This window comes from Bubalus bubalis, chromosome 12 (genome assembly GCF_019923935.1).
Source record: "Bubalus bubalis isolate 160015118507 breed Murrah chromosome 12, NDDB_SH_1, whole genome shotgun sequence".
NCBI classification, from domain to species: Eukaryota; Metazoa; Chordata; class Mammalia; order Artiodactyla; family Bovidae; genus Bubalus; species Bubalus bubalis.
In genome coordinates this window covers 47648754-47668894 of record NC_059168.1, presented here as the reverse complement: position 1 = coordinate 47668894, position 20141 = coordinate 47648754, and the positions used below count along the sequence as shown (strand labels likewise).

The 20141-nt window shown below is 42.6% G+C and overlaps 1 protein-coding gene across 3 annotated transcripts in view; it reads left to right on the top strand.

Moving 5' to 3' along the window:
- The window catches only part of RMND5A (required for meiotic nuclear division 5 homolog A), a 60820-nt gene extending 43380 nt beyond the window's left edge, over positions 1–17440 (top strand). For 2 of the 3 annotated variants that reach the window (XM_006074751.4, XM_025261160.3), the window contains 5 exons: positions 5593–5759; positions 6574–6739; positions 9294–9396; positions 11726–11880; positions 12728–17440. In XM_006074751.4, coding sequence (XP_006074813.1) covers positions 5593–5759; positions 6574–6739; positions 9294–9396; positions 11726–11880; positions 12728–12791 — 655 coding nt within the window. In that variant the 3' untranslated portion in view covers positions 12792–17440. The remainder of the gene's footprint in view (positions 1–5592; positions 5760–6573; positions 6740–9293; positions 9397–11725; positions 11881–12727) is intronic. The other variant, XM_006074750.4, reaches the window with a different exon arrangement.
- The last annotated feature ends 2701 nt before the right edge of the window (positions 17441–20141 follow it).

Genomic DNA, 20141 nt, shown 5'->3' with positions numbered 1-20141 from the left:
TAGTAGTTCCAGCAATGGATTCAACTCATACCTGAGGAGTTACCATTTGCCGGTAACCTCAGAAATGAAATGTTTAGTTATCCTAAAGCAAAATGATAGGGTTCCTCACTGTTTTGGGCTGAACTTTGGTTTTTGCCAATCTCTGAATTTTTTAAGCCCTTGATTTTGGTCACCAGTAACATTCAGCCAAGTCTACCTCTGTGGAGTAACGCCTGCCACTCATTTCCCTGATCTTCTGCTTTTACCCCCAGGAAGATAGCCCCAAGATAGATCGAAAAAGAAGATATTTTTGAACCTTTTAAAAAATGCTGTGAGACTTAGAGAATGAACTTACGGTTGCCAGAGGGGAGGGATAGTTAGCGAGTTTGGGATGGACGTGTACGCACTGCTATATTTAAAATGGATAACCAACAAGGACCTATTGTACAGCACATGGAACTCTGCTCAATGTTATGTGGCAGCCTGGATGGGAGGAGATTTGGGGGAGAATGGATACATGTGTATGTATGGCTGATTCCTTTCACTGTTCATCTGAAACTATCACAGCATTGTTAATCAGCTCTACCCCAGTACAAAATAAAAAGCTCAAAAGGAAAAAAAAAAATGCTGTGAAAGATCATAGTGGAATGTGCCATAGGAACTGGCAAGAGGCATTTTCATTGGAAAAGACTGATGCTGGGAAAGATTGAGGGCAGGAGGATGAGATGGTTGGATGGCATCACTGGCTCAGTGGACATGAGTGTGAGCAAACTCAGGGAGATAGTGAGGGACAAGGAAGCCTGGCATGCTGCAGTCCATGGAGTCGAAAAGAGTCAGACACAACTTAGCAGCTGAACAATACCAACCAGAAATAGAAACCAACCCAGGCTGGCAGGATGGTGGGAGGAGAGAGGTAAGCAGACCAGTGCTGTCCGTTAGTCCTGGGAAAGAACAGCTAGCTTGAAGGTGAAATCTTGTTTTTATTATTTTTGGATTAATAAGGAAATGCTAAACATGGAACGAACAATGGGCCAAGTCCCTTTGGAGGCCTGACAGTGAAGATAATGAACACTTCCCGTTTCTGTATGATAATTGTGTGGACGTGGGTTGCCTCTGACTTCATCACCTAAGTAAGTGGTGTTGTTTTGGGGTCTTTTTATGGACGAGGCCCACAAGGTCTCCTTACCAGCGCTACAGTGAACCAGAACTGTGACATAGGTGACCTTACTGGGTGTCATTTTGTTTGGTTTGCAGTGTTTCTCTAAACCCGGAATGGTTCCACAGCTGGCGGTGCTCTTGTGGTGAACACTGGGAGATTTGGGAGCAGATTTTTTTTTTAAGAAACTACAGTAAAGCTAATAATTTACCTGGATGTTGACATTTACCTTGCTGCTCATAGTGTGCGTGCATGTGTGTATTTGTGTGTTAACGTTAGTCGCTCAGTCGTGTCCGACTCGGCGCTCCTCTGTCCATAGAATTCTCCTGGAAAGAATACCGGAGTGGGTAGCCATTCCCTTTTCCCAGGGGTCTTCCTGACCCAGGGATCAAACCCCAGTCTCCTGCGTTGCAGGCAGATTCTTTACCATCTGAGCCACCAGGGAAGCCGGTTATAGTGTAGTGGGTGTTAGTGTTTTAAAAAATGAAAGATCAGAAATCTTCTGCCAGAAGTGCCATGAACCAGAATACAGCACCCCATTCCTTTATTAACTGTTTTTTTGTCTTTCTGTCGTGTGTCTCCGGAGCTGTGTGGATAAGTAGTTTTTGGTGCCGATTGTAGTTTTGTGCTCTTGTAGTTTCATGTGCTTCATTGTTTTTGGATTTGATGATTTTCAGGTTAATTAAGGTGGCGACTATCTTCTACCCCTTACTCCTGCTCAGTGCATCAAACACCCACATATTCAGTGTGAACTTCTAGCGAAGAAAACTTCAAAAATTTTTGAAGGGAGTTAGCTGGTACATGCTGATTCCCAGAGAGTTGTTTTTAGAAAAATCAAAGTAACACTGAGTATTATATGGAAGTGCCCAAGTAACTTTAGATTGTCACTTTTTAATTAATGATTTTAGAGAATATTATGCTTATCTATTCAGTAAACACATATTAAGTAGCTGATTATTGTCGATTTGTGCCAGTCTCTGGGCTCACTGCTTTAACTTGCCCCGTCATTTAATGCTCATCACACTATGAGTTGCCCCCATTTTATAGTAAGGAAACGGATGTGAGTGCATTAAGTAACAGATCACCACGATTCACACCACGGAGCCAGCATTTAAATCCATGCATGTTTGGAGAAGGAAATGGCAACCCACTCCAGTAGTCTTGCCTGGGAAATTCCATGGACAGAGGAGCCTGGCAGCTATAGTCCATGGGTCGCAAAGAGCCGGACACGACTTAGCAACTAACAACAACATTTGGCTCTACTGACCTGCTCTATCTTGTGCCCCTTCAAAGTAGGGGGTGCCGAGCTGAGCAAGGCAGAACCCCCGCCTTAAGAGACCATCCTCCCAAGTGGATTGTGAGAGGTTCGAATAAAAAAAACATCTAGAGTTCAGTGGATGAAGAGATTATTAGGAAACTTACAGAAAATGTGGTAATTGAGCCTGGGCCTTGAATTTTTCAGTTCTGTTCTCAGCTACTCAGTTTGTTCCATTGTACTTTTGTAAAAATACAACTGCTCCCTACACTGGGAGAAGGGACCATGGCTTCTCATTTCATGGAAGGAACAAGCGTTCTTGCCAGACCAGCTTTGCTTCACCTAAACGCGTCGCTGTTGATGGTGATGCAGGTTGCTGCATCAGGTTGTCTGAATACGTTTGCATGTTTTTCTTGGCATGCACGTCTCTCTACCTCCATTCTGTTCTCAGCAGCCCTCTTAATTTCCTCCTTGATTCTTCACACCACATCACAAATGCCTCCAGCTCACCCTATTGGCCCGCCACTGTGTTTTTCTCTTTCCCTATGTTGCATAACCTCCCCTCTGGGTTTTTCAGCCTCCCCTCCTCCCAGAAAGAAGAATGGATGGGGCAGAGACCTCAGTGATGGTAGACCTGGTTCCTCAAACTTCTTTCTTCTTTGTACCACTCCGGGCCATCTTTGTCTTTATAAAGTAACCTCTTGCCTCTGAAATCCTTATTTTTTTTCTCTCCTATTTCTTTTCTCTACTGAACCTATGGGCCATTCTCACTGCACAATTCCCAGTATGCCCAAATTTCACAGTTTAGTGAGATAACACCAGTTCCTCAGCAACACAGTTCAGATTTCAGTCACCATGGTATATTGCGAGTAGGTACATAAAATACAAACTTCTCTGCCAGCTTTTCAGTCGTGGGTCACAACATAAATAACAGATGTACAGCATGGTCACGGCCAGTCACGTCACTGCTCTTTAGTCTCTTGGTGCTTGGTCACAGCATATCTGTTACTCAGTTCACCCGCAGACAGCAAGTGTGTGGCTCTATTGCCTCCTCACCTCCTGGTAATAAGCCCACGTGACATATTACAGAAAGGGATCATTGAAAGACAGGCTTGGACAGCAAAGATGAATTACTAGAGGTGAAATTGAATGCATTGAGGATGATTTGAAAATGATGACAGCAAGGGGAAGCTGAGATGAGAGCTAGACTTACATGAAGCTGTGGTATGAGGCATATTGAAAAGTCCTATGGGGACTTCCCTGTTGGTGCAGTGGCTAATATTCCATGCTTCCAGTGCAAGGGACCTGGGTTCAATCCCTGGTCAGGGCACTTGATCCCACATCCAGCAACTAAAGATCCTGCATGCCACAACTAAGATCCGGTACAGCCAAATAAATAAATATTAAAAAAAGAAAAGTCCTATGAATGTAAAAACCAAGTTGAAGTTGCTTCAACACCTTTTAATGTAAGTTGCACTAGGAACAGAAAGCTGCTTGTGGTTTAAATGATGGAGCATTTACTTCTACTTTGGATTGAAGACTGTAAAAACAAACAAACAAAAACCCATAAAACCTTGCCATTCTGGGGACTTCCCTGGTGGTCTAGTGGTTAAGAATCTGCCTTGGTGTTAAAACTGGACTGCATTAACCTTAGTGCCAGTTAAGGATCCAAGGCTTACTTAAATTTAAGTAAATATTTCCAAGATCCAAGTGATTAGTATTTTTAAAAATTACTTTGATTTTGAGGTCAGATTCATGATTAGACTCTAAGATGCGGCTGCATCAGCAGATTGATTAGAGTATTGATATATGGATTTGCAGCCCTTTGGGGAAGGATAGGATCCAGTGAGGGCTTCTCTGGTGGCTCAGATGTAAAGAATCTTCCTGCAATGCAGGAGACCTGGGTTCCATCCCTGGGTGGGGAAGATGCTCTGGAGAAGGGGATGGCTACTCACTCCAGTATTCTTACCTGGGAAATCCCATGGGCAGAGGAGTCTGGAGGGCTATGGTCCAGTAGGTCGAAGAGAGTCGGACGTGACTGAGCAACAAGCACACATACAGGATCCAGTGAAAGTGCCGTCTGTGAAGTCTAATGCCAGTCAACTGATTCATTACAAGTAACGAAACATTTTACTCTCGTATTGGGTTGACCCATAAGTTCATTTGAGATTTCCATAGCATCTTAATGGAAACACCGGAACAAACATATTGGCCAACTCAATAGTAGAGTAGCTCAGTTTAGATTCTTCGAGTCCTTAGTGAATTGGGTTAAATGGTGAATGTCTAACTGAAGATCAGATTAGAGAAGAATGTGATACTTGACATCTTCTACATGTTAATATGTTCAGAGAGCAGTGTTTCTTACCACTTGCTTGCAAATTTGATTTTAACAGCTGGCTGATAGACTTCTCTGCTTTAGTGCTCACCTTTAACTGGTAGTCCCGGCTCAAGATAGTAATTCCAACTTTTTGTACTACAGAGGCTGATGTCACTGAAGTTTGGATCATTCAGAACTGCTATATTGTTCTTTCTCTCATTAGCAGTGTTGGTATAGACCTTTCTGGCACTGACACACTACATGGTATTTTTATAGCTTTATCTGCCTGATTAGATCAAAAGCATCTTGAGGGTAAATACCTATGTTTACTATTTTTAATCTGAAAGCAAGTAGCACAGAACCTCGCAGCAGTGCAGTGTCGTGTTAGTTTCTGCTGTTCAGCAAAGTGAACCAACTATATGTGTACACATATCCCCTCTTCTTTGGGTTTCCTTTTCATTGAAAATTTAAACATAGATGATTCTCCTTCAGAATCTTCTGATACATTTATAAACATAACAGTTTAACAGGACGAGTAGTGGATCTAGGCAGCCAGTAATGAATCTCATGAGTGACGTCAGCTTCAACGTGTGGCCTTGTACAGTTCCAAATATGTCAGAATCGATCTTGTCTTGATGTAAAACCTTATTAAATAGTAATTGTCATCTAATTTAATGTTTTTCTTTCTTTCACTGGCTTCAGAGCATCTTTTGGTATAGTTTGTTTATTTTCTTTACAAAGCCTCTGGTCCTAAGGGTTGATGTTACCACCAACTTCCACAAGATGGCAGACTAAACCCATTTTTGTTGTTCGGTTTCAAACCACTTTTAACATACATGCCTGTGCTTTTTATTACTGTTGAATCGTTTTTTGCTTTTTCTTTAGATGGGCAGTATCAAACCGAGAAATGCTCATAGCCCAAAACAGCTCCTTGGAATTTAAGCTACACAGACTCTATTTTATTAGCTTGTTAATGGGTGGAACTACAAATCAGCGAGAGGCATTGCAGTATGCTAAAAATTTTCAGCCATTTGCTCTAAATCATCAAAAAGGTGAGTCTAGAGTCTGAGGGTTTTAATGGTTGAAACAGGGCTAAAGCTGCCGCTGGAATTTGTTTGTCTTAAGTAGATGTAACGTGAATTTGCTAAGAAACTGAAACAATTGTAGATGATAATCACTTAATTAAAAAGCTCTTGACTGGCTCTAGAACAAGTAAAATATTAAAGCCTCTTGATAGAGGGAATTCCCCGAAGGTCCAGTGGTTAGGACTCTGTGCTCTCACTGCCAAGGGCCCCAGGTTCAATCCTAGTTGGGAAACTAAGATTCTACAAGCCGTGCGGCAAGGCTTAAAAACAGAAAGTCTCTTAATTGAAAAGCCAGAAAGAAACTGTACATTTTGGAGGATGCTGTTAAACTAAGAGGAAATAAGGTGTGCTCTTGCTCCACCACTCGCCCGCCGCCCCTGTGCTGCTGTTGTGAGACAGCCAGACGTCTGAGGGCGCCCCAGGGTGGCAGCGCTGAGCCCCAGGGCTCACTGTGGGGGCTGGCTGGTTTCACAGCCAAAGATAGGAATGGCCCCACTTACGACACAGGGGTTACTCCTCCAGATAATGGTAATCACGCTGTGCTGTAAGAATAAAATAATTACACATTCAGTATTTAGTGCTTTCCTTTTCTTGTTTTCCTCTGCGCTGCTTCTTTAAAAGACAGCAAGCTTAAGGACCAGAATTTTGAAAGACATTGTTAATAAGTTATTTTTATGCTGTGTCCACTGGGGAAATTCTTGCCTTTTTCAGTGTATGACTTGCAAACTCTTGTTTCAAGTGTGAGCATCCACACCTCCAAATTGCTGCTGCTTCTGTTTAGACATTCAGGTCTTGATGGGGAGCCTCGTGTATCTGAGACAAGGGATTGAGAACTCACCGTATGTTCACCTGCTTGACGCAAACCAGTGGGCTGACATCTGTGACATCTTCACCCGGGATGCCTGTGCCCTCCTGGGGCTCTCCGTGGAGTCCCCACTCAGTGTCAGGTATGCACACTGTCCTGTCTAGTTTTTGTTTATTTTTGAGGGTTCCCTGTGCACTATAGTTGGTTCTCGTTTGTTAACTATTTTTACGCAGTAGCATGTATATGTTGATCCCAGTCCATCCCATCCCCTCCTTCCCCCCTTATCCCCCTTATCCATAAGTTTGGTCTCTACACCTGTGACTCTTATTTTGAAATACTTTGCAGATAAGCTCATCTCTACCATTTTTCTAGATTCCACATATGTACGTTATATACATAGTGTATATTATATATAATTACATATATAATATATATTATAAATTATATATCATACATTATATATATCATACATTATATATACAATATTTGTTTTTCTGACTTACTTAATTCACTCTGTGTGACAGTCTCTAGGTCCCTCAGTGTCTCTGCAGATAGCACAATTTTGTGCTTTTTAATAGCTGAGTACTATTCTATTGTATATACGTGTCCTGTCTGTTTCTGAAACATTCATCACATCGATCAGTTCCGCTTAATTTGTGGTCTAGTTCTTGATGTTTAAAGCTGAGAGAACGTTTGTCTTTCTCAAGAAGAGTATAGTTGGTATTTCAGGAGATCATCACACTTGGCGACAGTTTTAGAGGAGCAGTTAGCAGAGTGTGATCCTTTGGGTCTGTGATCCTTTGGGAGTCTCTGAGAGCCTTTCCCACTGTGTTCACATGGTGGGTTCAGTAAACTCCATGTTTGAGTTATGAGCTAAAGGACTAGTTGCTTTTTCCTGGAACACAGTTTTTACCTGAAAATCCACTGAAACACTACAGTTACTCACACTCAGGCTTTTGGCAGACATCTATTCAGATAAATGAAGTAGGCCTCTCATGTCAGGGAAAGCAACTGGTGGTGTCTTTCGCCACAGTGATGGAATTTTTAAGCTAAAATAGAAATTTGGGGAAACTTGAACCCACCACTGTGAGCTTGACAGCTTCCCAGTGCTTAAAGATATTTCTGATGAAATTGGTGGTGATAATAATTTTAATTTTTTGATGTATAATAAAATGTGCTAGCTCTTAGAAGAGCAGTATGATCTTACAAAATCATGCACGAGTCAAGGATTCATTCAGAGTTCAAGACCATTGGGTTTGAGTAGAGCAGAGTACAAAAAATACTCGACATAACAGCAAGGATTCAGATTCCACTTTGCAGCTCACCTTTTTAACAGACTGCTACTTTGTGGTGTTTCAGTGAGGCATTAAAGAAGAAGATCCACAATTATATGAAAAGGCAATTAAAGTGCTACATATCTGTGTGAGACTGGATTTTTTTTCCACTTCAACGGAAAGAATACATTGCAACAGACAATGCAGAGGAGGGTATAAGAATCCAGTTGTCTTCTGTTAAACCGGAGGTTAGAAAGATATGCAAAAACAGAGAACAGTGCTGCTCTTCTCACAAGGTTATTTTTGGTTTGGAAAATATAGTTATTTTTTGTGAGAATGTTATCTATCATATGTAATATATTTATTAAACAATTTCAACATTTAAATTTTAAACATTTCCCAATTTTACTTTCTAATACAATAAATAATGATGGAACCCACAAAACCAAACACCCTTTGAGATCCTTAATGTTTCAGCCTGTAAAGTGTTCCTGAGATCAAAAGGTTTAAGAACCTGTTTCAAGAACTGACTCTTGCAGCTCTTTGATTCATTTGATTCCTCTAGTGTTTTGAATCCCTGCTCCGTCCAGGCATCGTGTGGGACACAGAGATGAATCGGGGCAGCCTGTGTTCGCAGGGGTCAGAGTCCTACGTAGGAGACAGTGCAGTTCACTTTAACGTGCCGTGGGGCTGCAGGGTCAGGTTCCCTGGGACAGACTTGAAGGGGCGGGGGGAGATAGATGTGCAGGAGGTTTACTGGGATCAGCGCCTGCAGGGAGCAAGAGCAGCAGGATCAGGCTGAACTCTGAACTCTGTCACCAGAGGCCTCAGCCCACCCCTGCAGCACTCCAGAGCTGTGGTGGCCGGTAGAGTCATCCCAGTTGGGACAAATTTTGTGTCATCAGGTGGAGCTGTCTTAGAATGTGACCCTGGTCAGGTCGCTTCCTTCAGGTGAGGGCAGTCTTGAAGAGGGACTCAGCAGAGAGTTGACTGGACTCAGCAGAAGGTTGACCGCCAGCACTTGTAGATCCGAGAAGTGTGTACTTCTGCCCTGGCTCTCCAGGGTGATCCAGGTCTGGAAGGGGCTGTGCAAGGAAACGTTTCAGAGTGTCATTAATGCTAAGAATTCTGTGGGGGGAGGCCACAGTTCCTGAGGCACTAGCCTGCTGTTTCCCCTTTGCCTGGCAAAGAAATCCACTCTCCTTCTCCTATGCTTGAAAAAAATAAAAGAATGTGCACGTGTGGACATGTGCACACATGTATGTGCGCACACACTACTTCAGCAAAACAGATGGCTTTATCATACCTAGAATCCAGTGGGACCCTCTGCACACAGCATGCAGGCTGGAGGAATTGGTGTTGCCTGGGACCAGGCTTTCTGCCACCTGGTCTGGCTTTAACATTTCCTTTTCTGCCCTCCAGTTTCTCAGCAGGTTGTGTGGCGCTGCCAGCTTTAATTAACATCAAAGCTGTGATCGAACAGAGGCAGTGCACTGGCGTTTGGAACCAGAAAGATGAATTACCTGTGAGTGCCATTTCCTGTTGGTTATTACCTCTCTCATCAAGAGAAGAACGTGGATGCGATGGATTTTAAATGCTTATTTTGCCTTTTAATCAGGAAATTTTATTGTAGCCATTTGACAGGGATTCTTTTATCTGTACGGAGACATGATTAAACAGTAAAAGCAGGGTAGGTAGTAGTGTTAGCCACTCAGTCGTGTCTGACTCTTTGTGACTCCATGGACTGTAGCCTGCCAAGCTCCTCTGTCTGTGGAATTCTCCAGGCAAGAATACTGGAGAGGGTTGCCATTCCCTTCTCTGGGGGATCTTCCCCGCCCAGGGTTCAAATCCTAGTCTCCTGCATTGTAGGCAGATTCTTTACTATCTGAGATATGGTCCATTTGGCATTGGAGTTTTCTTACCATTTTGATTTAGAGCAGCAGCGACAGCTAGTGAAGGAATAGGTCAGAAGGGGGAAGGTGGATATACTGAGACATGAGCAGTGTTCTAAGTGCTGTCGACTTCAAAAAAAATGTATGAGAGTTGTGAGTTAAGTTTTATTGGAGACAGAATGAGGACCGCAGCCTAGGAGACAGCACCTTAGATAGATATGAGGAGATGCAAGGATTGGGCTCAGAAAATCAGTTTCTGAAAATACTTAACTATCTGAAGACCTGTTGCACCAGTTTTCCTGGAGCACAGAGTGCCTCACTCCTGTGCTCCACCCTGTACTACCCTCAGGGTGTCTGGAAGGTCAGCATCTACTCTAGTCACTTGCCAGCTCACTCTCTCCTCAGAGCGGTAGTTTGTCCATCTCTAAAATGGGACCGTCCTTCTCTTTATGGGGCTGTTAAAGGCTAGATAGAGATAATAGAGGAATGCTTAGAATAATATGGAACACACAGTAGGTAGTCAGGTTTTGCTGCCATAGGAGTTATGACATGGAAGCATAACATAGGTCATCGTGTGTGTGTGTGTGTGTGTGTGTGTGTGTGTGTGTGTGTGTGTGTTTTTCTACCAGGCCTCTGACAGTAGGCACTGGATCTTTGACAGGAATTCTCATTCCTGCCTGATCTGGTCACGGATCCCAAAGGCCAAAAATATGTATTTAGCTTTTCGCTTTTCTCCTGCCACCTCTGTGTGCAGGTTTATCTGCAGTTCCCTTGTAATTCCAGCTGATAACTGTCAGTTGGTTGCCCCGCTTCTCAGAGATCAGTTGTGATGAAAGGCGCAGGTGTACGCCCAGTCCTGAGTGTGGTCAGGACACAAGCAGTGCCCCGCGTGGCAGCTGCTCGTTGAGACGAGCGAGAAGAACTCGAGCCTCCCCTCCCTTTGCTGAGGCAGGTGCCTGCGAGAACCTGGCAATTTCCCAGTTGTATTGTCAGTGTCTGGCGCTTGCACCCTAGAACAGAGCGCACCGAAATTGAATTCACCTGGCGCCTGTGTGTCAAAGCAGTTGGGGGTTGCGGAGAATGATCTGGTTATTTTATCTCGGGATCATTGTTACACTCTGCCAACTTTCTTGGAAGAATCTGGGCAATATAGACTTTTCTGTTGATAGCCATTTGAGATTTAGAAGAAGAGAAAACAGAAAGAACTGCTGTTTGTGAAGCCTCTTTCACATGCTAACTACTATGCTAAGGTGATTTCATAGCTTTTGTTTTGTTCACTGCAGAGAGAGAGAGCTGGTAGAGTGCTATGGGCGCAAATGGATGGGGTGTGAATTCTCCGGCTGAAATTTAGTTTGAAGCCCTTGTTTCAGGTGGTTTGTCTGGATAGTTGCATACAAAACATGGGTAACCCAGATCTAAAGCCCACACAGCAATAAACAGTATTTAGTCTGCCTTTAATGGATTAGCACACTGAATTGTATCAGTGTGTTGTGAAAACCATCAGCATTTCTGGTGAGTTTATTTATTTGGCCATGCCATGCAGCGTGTGGGATCTTAGTTCACTGACCAAGGATCAAACCCCTGCCCTGGCAGTGGAGGCACGAGCTCTAAGCACTGGACTACCAGGGAAGTCCCTTGGTGGGTTTACTCTTTCGTACATCTTGATGAGTCTTTAAGAGTGTTTGACTTCCAGAGTATTGCCTTGCCTTTGACCTTTGCTTTCAGGCATTAGAATTTGGTTTGCTATATCGTGTTATAAATAATTTTGAAGGTTGATTTAGAATGATGAGGTAATACTTTGAGTCCCTAAGACTGTCCATCTTTGAGTTAGTTTAGAAGAGTGCTGTAACAAGTTACCTTCGTATGAGCAGGTTTGATGAACGTTCTTTGCTGCAGAGTGCATACTGGCATGTGGATGGTTTCCTGAAATATAACTTGAGTCCTTTACCTTTTTAAAAACAGATTGAAGTGGATCTTGGTAAAAAGTGCTGGTATCACTCGATATTTGCCTGTCCTATTCTTCGTCAGCAAACAACAGATAACAATCCACCCATGAAATTGGTCTGTGGTCATATTATATCAAGAGATGCCCTGAATAAAATGTTTAATGGTAGCAAGTAAGTGTCTTGACTTTTTAAATGTTAGTAATATATATATGTGGAACTTGTTGGGACAATAAATAATAAGGATAAGTAAACATAGCTAGAGTTTAGAAATATATAGATTTACTTATTTAGTGAGTGGTATGTGATCGTTTCTCCATCTAAAGACTGAGAAATTTCTTCAAGAATTTATTAATTAGATTAAAAAAAACAGTTTCAAAACCCTGTTTCTAGCATAGGCGGCTAAAGAATTTCTCACTGGAGTTCATTACAGACCCTTTACAGTGAAGTCTTTTCTTTGAAGAAAAGGCCCTGAAGCTGTTTGTGTCCTTCTCAGCAGCTGAGTGCAGGTGGATGGCAACTTGGTTCAGACCATGCTGGTTTCTGATGCCACCACAGCATGTCGTGTGCCACCACGGGCATGTAGGCCACTCTGGGTTGGCTGCGTGCCATGTAGGCCTAGCAGCTGGCATCAGTTTTGCTGCACGTGTGTGGATTGTGACACCAGTACATCTGAAAGTCATTCTGAGATAGGTGCAAGCTAAACCTTGGAGGAAAAAAAAATTGAATTTGCTTCTGAAACCCCAAAAGCAATTTTCCGAACAGTTATCTTTGTTTTCAAAATGCTTTTCACTGATTGCCACTGAAGAAGAGCCTTGCAATTTAGGGTCTGGTTTGGATGGTGTTTATTTTTAACTCTTCAAAGCATGGCTGTTCTATTAAGGGAAAGCACAGTTATAGATGTGCACAAACAAGCATATCTGTGAGTGTAATTGTTACAAGATACTCTGTAACTAGATAAAAATTGAATGCTCAGTACTGATCCTGTTTCTTGATTCAATGTTTTCTTTCTTGTCTTTAGATTAAAATGTCCATATTGTCCAATGGAACAAAGTCCAGGAGATGCCAAACAGATATTTTTCTGAAGAAATAACGTTAGTTTGCAATTTGTAAGTGAAACTGAATCGAGGGTGCATTTCAGAAGAGAACGTTCCATTTAATGCAGCTAACCAAGGACTCCCATGTTTCTATAAGCTAACGCTCCAGAAACTTTGCCAACATCTTAGTGTGTACACACGGTGGGGAGTGCTCCAGTTGGATATTATCATAGGGCTTTATTATATTCTTGGTCTTCATTTCTGATCAAGTAAATACACCAGCAGTTGTCATTCAATGCAGGTTTTTGTACTTAATTATATGGTGATTTTTTTACTTTTTAAGAGCAGAAACAGAAATTTACCTTCCTGCCATGTGTTTAATAGTTCTCCTGCTTTTACTTTTGTCATTCTCCTGATAACTGTAAGCCTTGAGAATGTTTGTGAAGAAGTTTTATTTCCTGTTATGTAACATAATTCAATGAAAATCCTTCAGAAAAAAAGTTTGATAAACTGAATTGTGGTTATGAAACTCATCTGCAGGGTTTTGTTTTTGTTTTGCTTAAGGAAGAAAGCTGTGATAACTTGCGAATTTGCTTTCTGATATTTTCCTCTGCTCCAGCTCTCACTGAGAAGTCAGCAGACCTGCACCTGAGCTCTGCTGGTGGCCCCAGCAGGCTGCCTGTTGCAAAATTCCATAATGAATTTATTAGCAGGTCGGCGTGACCAGTCTTCCGCTAGAACAGAGTGGAAGCAGTACTATTGTTTCTTTGCTTTTATTGCCAAGAGATGCTTGTTTTAAGAGTGTGTTCAATAAAACAAAATTCTAATGTTAGAAGTGTTAAGTTGACATTTGCTCTCTTGGTCTTGGTAGCCCTCTTCTCTGAAATCTGCCTTCAGGACTTGGCTGTGTATATTGCATTTGTATATCATTGCAGACACAGTGTTGTGCATGTGTGTGTACATATATATATACATGTGCACCAGCATCAAACATTGTGTATCTGGAAGGGAAGAAGCATGTTCCAGTCCTCAGATGCAGTTGTCAGACTCATCACTTTCAGTCCTTAAAGTTAGAAGTTAGCAAATTTTCTGTAGCACAGAATGTTTATTGCTGTTTTTTTTGTATTTGAATAGCATCCTGTTCAATGCCTCTCTTCTGCAAAACGTATCATCTCATTGACTGTGAATCTGTATATTATTCTGATGGATACAGATAATGATCGTTTCTCTTGTGAGGTATCTTCATTTAATGCACTGTCCGGAAATAGCCATGCGTGAGAGTCTTTCTCTGTATGATGAACTACAAGGAAAAGACGTCTGTGGACGCAATTCTGACTTAAACTCATGAAGTTACTTCATTTTGAGAATGTCATATGGAAATCACCAAATACTTTGCAACTCTATATCATCTGACTCAGAACTGACTATCAATATAGGAAAACTTCCACGAGAAAATGAAGAAAGGAGACGACACGGAAGCAAAGAGAAACGTGACGCTTCACATTTTAAATTGCAGACTGACTTCGTTTGCGCGGGCGGGGAGGAGGGTGATACCGGATTTGGTGCTCAGTTATTGGAAACTGGCAGCATTTGCTGTCATATATACCAGCCTGGATGGTTCATCCTGAGATGTTTACCAGGGAGAGCTGGGATCTGTTTGTAAGTGAAGGGGATACTGCTTGGTTGCTGTGTGTGGTCAGGCTGACGGTGAGGGTTGTTACTGTATGCTGTGGGGCTGAGCCAGGATTTGATTGGCCGGCTCAGTGCTCGCTTTGCCCGACTTCCTGCTTTGGCCAACTTCCGGCTCAACTCCACAGCTCTCCTGTTGGAACCCTCTGTCTGGTAAAGCAGTGAAGGAAGAGAGCAGAGAGTAGCTCCTCGGACTCCAGGAGAAGGTAGAGAACTCCAGGCAACACTTGGGCCGAGGATGTAAAAGTGATTTATCTTTTTTTCTTTCAGTTAAACCCAGAGTGTCTTTTTTATTTTTTATTTTTATTTTATTTTTTTACCTTTTGCTCACTAGGCCAGATTTAGTTTTAGTTACAACTTATTCTCACCTTTCCACCTCAAACACCCACATAACATTGAGGCTTTGTGTAAGGTTCCTACATTACTGACATTTCTCTGGAGGCCGGTGGTTTGTGTTTTTGACAGCCAGACCCCACAGCAGCTGGCTTAGTCCCCTTTCAAGAAGAGAAGCCAGAAAAAGCTCCGCTTTGTCCCTCTCGCAGTGTTGGCAGCCCCATTGACAGTTTTCTGTGCAGCTCGTGAAACTTGAGAATATGCTTTAATGGAAGCATCTGATTTTGCATTTGCCCATGCCGGGTCCTTGTGGTTCCCACTGGGCAGGGTTAGGGCCAAAAATTTGAAACTGTTGATCTGATAATTTAACATGCAAATGATGTCTTGTGTCCTTCTATAATTAAACATACGGACTTAAAATTCACTGGTGACTAAATGTGAAGGAAAGAGGTGGATTTGAAGAGACCAGAGCTTAACCAAAGATACGGAAATGCAGCATGCTGCCCTTTCAGCTCGAGAAGCACCTTCCCCAGCGGTGCCAGGACCAGGTCGCCACTGAGCCTGTGCGTGCAGTCACTGCACTCTGCTTTCTCTTGAAAAAGGCTGTGATAGAGCCAAGGTTTTTACAGTCAGATTAATGATAACAGTGCATTTAAAACAGAGTCTGAGTGATTTCTTAAATCTCTTGGAAACTATTTCCATTTCCCAGGCTCCGACAGAGGCCATGGAACTATGCTAAACCAATAAAACCTTATCAGATCCTTACATTCTGATTTAGAGCCACTGTGCTTTCAAGTACACACTGAAGTGCAGTGGCAATGGTTGTCTTTTGATCTTTTTTCTCCTTTGTGCAGTCATCACTGATGCCATTTCTGTCATTTTAGTGGTGATTTTATGATACTTCTAATACATAAATGAACGGGTATTGGTGCCTCTTGATTTTTAAAATTTTGAAGAGAAGAGCCACCTCATATTCATAGGGTGTATGAGTATCTTGTGAGTGTATGAGCATTTGATTGAACCTAAGAAAGTGATGAAGCAAATCATACTGAATTTTCTGTAGCAGCTGATGTATATGGACAAACTAAAACCCACATCTCATTATGTGGGGAATGAAGATCCTTTTTTTTTCTCTCCAAGTAGTCCCACGGGTTATGCAGTTTAAGTTCAGTATATTATATGCTGTGAGTTATTTTCCACCTCGGTGATTTCACCCTCTGGGACAGTAGATTTTGCAAAAACCAAGAACTCTTGGTTTATCTGCACAAGGCAAGCTGCTGGTAGACATTAACCCTCCGGTTTTCCAGCTCAATCTCTGATTAAGTGGATTGACAGGCTGGCCAGTCTGCTTAGTCAGCTGACTCAGGTTAATTTCAGGGAAGGCATGGAGGCATGTTTGGTTAACTTCATCGCTAGGCTGTGTAAGGTGAAGACACAAACCAAATACCTTTCATTACTTATCTCTACTTGCATCATCTTTGGGAACACTAGAATGCTGTGGTCTTGAGGGAATGTTATTAGCAAAGAACACGCAGAAGATTTGGTGCTTTGTAAGGCCGTCCAGCGAGGGCAGGCATTTTGCGGCACAGTGGTGTTTACCATAAACAGGTACAAACTTCACAAACTGTGCTTATTGAAGGAGAATGGAATAGATACCAAAAATAGAATGACAAATGTATTTTAATTGCAGATGAGGCAATTAGTTTTAGGGCAGGTTTTTCTGCTGTTGATTTTACTTCAAGACATACGGAGAGAAAACTGTGTCGTTTTCAAGACATTTCCCTCTACAGTTTTAAACTGTAGTGAGCATATGCTTCATTTACTTCCAAAGAGGCAGAAACAGCTGGAATTGGCTTATAGCACATGCTTTGTTTGATGTTATGGGTGATGACCTACACTCTTATTTTAGCAGTCACTTAATGTTCTCCAGCAAGGCAGATGTGGGGTTCACTAGGACTTAGTGCCTGATGTTTTTCTTTTGGGAAGGGGTGGGAGTGAATGTATCGGGGATGGGAGGGTAGCAGGAGAAGAAACGGGAGAATGAGTGAGTGTGCATGTGTCTGAAGTTCACCGTTTGCCCCCACCTGTGTCTCGCTGAACAGGTATTTAATGTATTTTGCTCCTGACTGCAGTGTGCATGTATTTTTTTCCCCTCCTCCATGTTTTCTAAACCTACACTTAAAAGGATTCATCAGATCATCTTTTTCAGATGGCTCAGGATTGCATTTCTTTTGCTTACCCTGCGCTCTTGGGTTCTATAGTATTTCTATAATTACGTAACAATAGTGTTGCACTGTAATCTATCATATAGAGCTATATGTATGGAAAATTTTGATCATTTTTTTTTTTAAGAAATGTATTCTGTTTGCAAAGGCACAATAAAGTTGCATCTTATAGACTATAGGCAATAAAGCTAACAATAAACCTTATTTAACACAAACCATATTCACATTCTCTGTTCATTTGATCTTGAGAAAAAGTCGAGCGTATCTGGTAGTTTCAGGGATCTCATTTTAACTTAAAAGGTTCTGATATATTTAATTTATAAATTTCAGACATATAATAGAGTTTTGGGAAACTATAAGAAATGCTTTGTTAATGTGTGTATTCCTATGTAAAACACATGGCTTCTCCTGTGTATATTTTTCAAAATTAAAGAAATGCACATTTGAAAAGTGTTTTGTGGAACCAGTCTGTATAAATGTGACAGGTGCCAGAGGCAGGAGGGAGGGAGGGAGCATAGAGGTGAGAGAGCATTGCTGTCTGCCTCTGCTGAGGGTCTGCATGTAAACAGTTTAAGAAAATATCTTTGTCACCATCTCATCCTTTTCCTGTTGCTACCAGCAGTGTGAGAGGAGGTGTTGGCTGGGCACCGTCCCCAACTTCTATAGAAGGGGGATTGGGTTGATAATTGTAGGTTCCTGCCCCTCATGCTCATCCTGTGGGTGCCTGGAACCCCCCGACCAAGCAGACAGTGGGAAGATGCACCCAGAAACAGCTGCTGGTGGGGGAGGGTGGCTACACCCAGCTTTGCCAAGGAGGAACAGAGGACGCATTGTCTGTCTTCCTCCATGACACCCTGAGGTGGTAGAGACCCAAAATCTCTTTGTGCTGCTTCTGTATTTTCTGAGAGAGAAAGACTCATTCTCATCAGATATTTTCTGATGAATCCCACACCCAGGGGCATCTGGAGCTAGGAGGTCCAGGAGGTATAGATGAAGCCTGGCATCGCCACCTATCCTTGCAGCATTTGGGGTTTCTCTAGAGTCAAAGTGCAGCCTTCCCTGGTGGCTCAGCGGTAAAGAAGGAGCTAGTACAGGAGACATGAGTTCAATCCCTGAATCGGGAAGGTCCCCTACAGGAGGAAATGGCAAGCACTCCCAGTTTTCTTGCCTGGGAAATCCCATGGACGGAGCCTGGCGGGCCTCAGTCCATGGGGTGGCAAAGAGTCGGACACAATTTAGCAACTAAATAAGAGCAGCAGCATCACCTGAGAGCTTTTAGAAATGCAGAATTTCAGGCCTCAGCCCAGACTTACTGAATCCACATCTGTGTGCTCCTGAGAAAACTTTCTTCACGATGAGTTCCCTGGATGCTCCCTTATTTTGTCTCATTGACCTGGGAGTTTTTGCAGAAACTAACAAACTGGCCAGCAATTTGCTATGTAAGTGAATATTGAAACGTCTCCAGTGAATAACGTTTGGATAACAAAAGCAAACTCGGGGAGATAATGATGGACACAGAAGCCTGGCATGCTGCAGTTCATGGGGTCACAAAGAGTTGGACATGACTTAGCAACTGAACAACAATAACCAAAGACGTATTATTGTATCTCTGGTCACTAATCTGTTGTATGTGCATGCATGCTAAGTTGCTTCAGTCATGCCCAGCTCTTTTTGACCCCAGGGACCGTAACCCGCCAGGCTTCTCTGTCCATGGGATTCTCCAGGCAAGATTACTTGCGTGGGTTGCCATACCCTCATCCAGGGGATCTTCCAAACTCAGGGATCAAAACTGCGTCTCTTAACATCTCCTGCATTGACAGGTGGGGTCTTTACCACTAGTGCCACCTGGGAAGCCTGTTATAAAGTACTGATTGATTGTTAGTCGCTCAGTCTTCCGATTCCATAGACCAGGCTCCTTCGTCCATGGGGTTTTTCAGGCAAGAATACTGGCGTGGGTACCCGTTCCCTTCTTCAGGGCATTTTCTCGACCCAGGGATCAAACCTGGGTCTCCTGTGTTGCAGGCAGATTCTTTACCATCTGAGCCACTAGGAAAGACGTTATTAAATATCCTCCCTCTTAAATGTGGCAGATAAGGGTCACGTGTACTGAACAAAATTTAGCCTTGATGACTAAGTTATGAGTCATCGAGAAAAGTTAAATTTAGTGTGCTTAGAACTCTTTTAGTACAGTTATCTTAAAAATCAGTGTATTTCTTTAGGCATCCAGGTAACTGAGAGACTATTTGTTGTATTTGTTGTTCAGTCACTAAGTTGTGTTGACTCTTTGCAACCCCATGCACTGCAGTACAACAGGCTTCCCTGTCCTTCACTATCTCCTGGAGCTTACTTAAACTCATGTCTGTTGAGTCAGTGATGCTATCTAACCATTTCATCTTCTGCCACCCACTTCTCCTCCTGCCTTCAATCTTTCCCAACATCAGGGTCTTTTCCAGTGAGTTGACTCTTCACATCAGGTGGCCAAAGTAATGGAGCTTCAGCTTCAGCATCAATCCTTCCAATGGATATTCAGGGTTGATTTCCTTTAGGATTGATTGGTTTAATCTCCTTGCTGTCCAATAGACTTCAAAAGTCTTCTCCAGCACCACAGTTCTAAAGCATCAATTCTTTGGCATTCAGCCTTCTTTAGGGTTCAACTCTCACATCTGTACATGATCACTGGAAATTTGCAGCATGGCAAAATTCATTTTCCACCCCTTTCCACCAAAACAGGGAAGAATGAGCACCAAAGATGTAAAATACTGGGTTTTTGTCATGGCAAAATAAAGACTGAAAAATGCACCTTCTAATGAACAGCTTGATGCCCCTCACCTCCCCCGCTACCCCCAGAGAAGCTTGAAGATGAACAGTATCCCAGCAAGCAAATGTCACTTCCCAGAGGACACTCGTTCCTACTTTTTTCTGACAACCAGTAAGAAATTAGTATAACCCTGTATACATGTAAAATTTATAATTCTCAAAAGTTTTGCAAAGAACTACCTAGTGCTTATTTGGTTTATGCTTATCAAGACAATTGATTTCATGACTAACGGGTCAGAATCCACTATTTCAGAAAGCCTTGCATTGGGAATTCCTTGGTGGTTCAGTGGTTACGAGTCCAGATTTTCACTGCCAAGGCCACAAGTCATGAGGC